A 1,736-nucleotide genomic window follows, 5' to 3' on the forward strand; every position below is an offset into this window, starting at 1 on the left:
TTGACATGTGGCCGATTGGGGCGCGAGGTACAGTTGTGTGGCCAGGGCACTGTCCGCGAGGCACTGGTGCGAGATGCAAGGGCATGTGCGCGAGGTACAGGGTGTGTCCGTGAGGCCTTAGCCCGAAACATAGGGGTGTCTCCGTGAGGCCCTAGCACGAGGCACAGGGGTGTGTCCGCAAGACCCTGGTGCGAGGCATAGGGGCGTGTCCGCTAGGCCCTAGCGCGAGGCGCAGGGGCATGTCTGCGAGGCTATTTCCTTCCCAAACCTATGTTTTGACGGTCACGAGGCGGGGGCCTCATTCAATCTGAATTTTAGTATTCACAGCTGAAGAGATAGCCAGATTTAGGGAACAGTGACGGCAGAGGGACGAAGAGTTGGCTCAAGCCGGGCAAGTACCTCAAGCACCCCAGGTACTGTTGGTACAACCTGGGCCTCCGGTACCCCCACCTGCACCATTGTCAATGGCTTATGGTTTTGAGCCAGTCTATGAACGATTTAGGAAGCAAGCCCCACCTAGCTTCAAACGGAAAACCGACCCTATGGTGGGAGAAGATCGATTGAAGTTTGTAGAAGCTATCTTCGACCACATGGAGCTGAACGACCATCAAAGGGTTTTGTGTGCAACCAACCTACTCAAAATGGATGCAAGGATAAGGTGGGATGTGGTAAAGCAAACTCGTGACCTAAACACTATGACCTGGGCAGATTTTGTTCAAGCATTTAGCAAAAAGTATTATAATGCAGCTATATTGGATACCAGGGTGGATGAGTTTGTGACCTTGGTTAAAGGAAACCTTTATGTTACTGATTATGCTCAGAAGTATGATAGATTGGAGAGTTTTTCACTTAAAATATTACCAACTGAGGCCATGCAAGTCCAGAGGTTTATGAGAATACTTAAGCGTAAGAATGCTAGATATTTCAAGAGGAACAGTGCTGAGGTGGTTAGTTAGGCTGAGGTTTTGGATTAGGCTCTTGATGAAGAATACTTAGAAGACCGCATATGGAAGGATAGTGTCGCAAGAAGGGAGGCCAATAGAAACAAGGGTTTTTACGAAGGTAACAAGAGGAAGGCCCATAAGGGGTAGGGTAATGGCAATGACAAGAGGCCTAAATCCCCGACCCCGAATGGAAACATTCAAACCAACTATAACTACCACAACAACCATAATAATCACAACAATGGTCACAACCGTGGAAACCACCAGAACAACAAAGTTGAGTACCCTAGTTTTCCTAAATGCTCATGTAGACATCTAAGAGAGTGTCAATAAGGCACAAATAAGTGTTACAAATGCAGTCAGGCAAGCCACCTAAAGAAGAATTGCCCACAGTGGAGAACAGGAGCAGGGCAAGGCAGTAATGGCAATCTTTGCTTTGACCCAAAAAGATGCGGCCAACATTAACACCATCATCATAGGTTAGCTTCATATGTATTGTATGATGTGTAGAGTCCTCATTAATTCTAGAGTGACTCACTTTTATGTTACTATAAATGTAATTGATAAACTAGGTTTGCCTTGTAAACTTTTTTAGCATAGTTTTAGTACTATGTTACCATTAGGAGACATTATGTCGTTAAATAGGTTTTTACAGTCAAATTCCATAGTAGTTGAGGGCAGAGAGCGCCCAACAAACCTCGTAGAGTTAGACATACAAAATCATGACACCATACTAGGCATGGACTGGTTAGCCAAATATTGACCAATGATAGACTGACGAAGAAAGATAGT

At 45.6% G+C, this 1,736-nt stretch overlaps 1 protein-coding gene across 1 annotated transcript; it reads left to right on the forward strand.

The window, feature by feature from the left end:
* Positions 1 to 464: 464 nt before the first annotated feature.
* LOC133823531 (uncharacterized) lies at positions 465 to 956 on the forward strand. Its single transcript, XM_062256353.1, has one exon. The coding sequence runs from the start codon at positions 465 to 467 to the stop codon at positions 954 to 956; it is 492 nt and encodes a 163-aa protein (XP_062112337.1).
* Positions 957 to 1,736: the final 780 nt, after the last annotated feature.

Source organism: Humulus lupulus, chromosome 1 (genome assembly GCF_963169125.1).
Source record: "Humulus lupulus chromosome 1, drHumLupu1.1, whole genome shotgun sequence".
Classification (NCBI taxonomy): domain Eukaryota; kingdom Viridiplantae; phylum Streptophyta; class Magnoliopsida; order Rosales; family Cannabaceae; genus Humulus; species Humulus lupulus.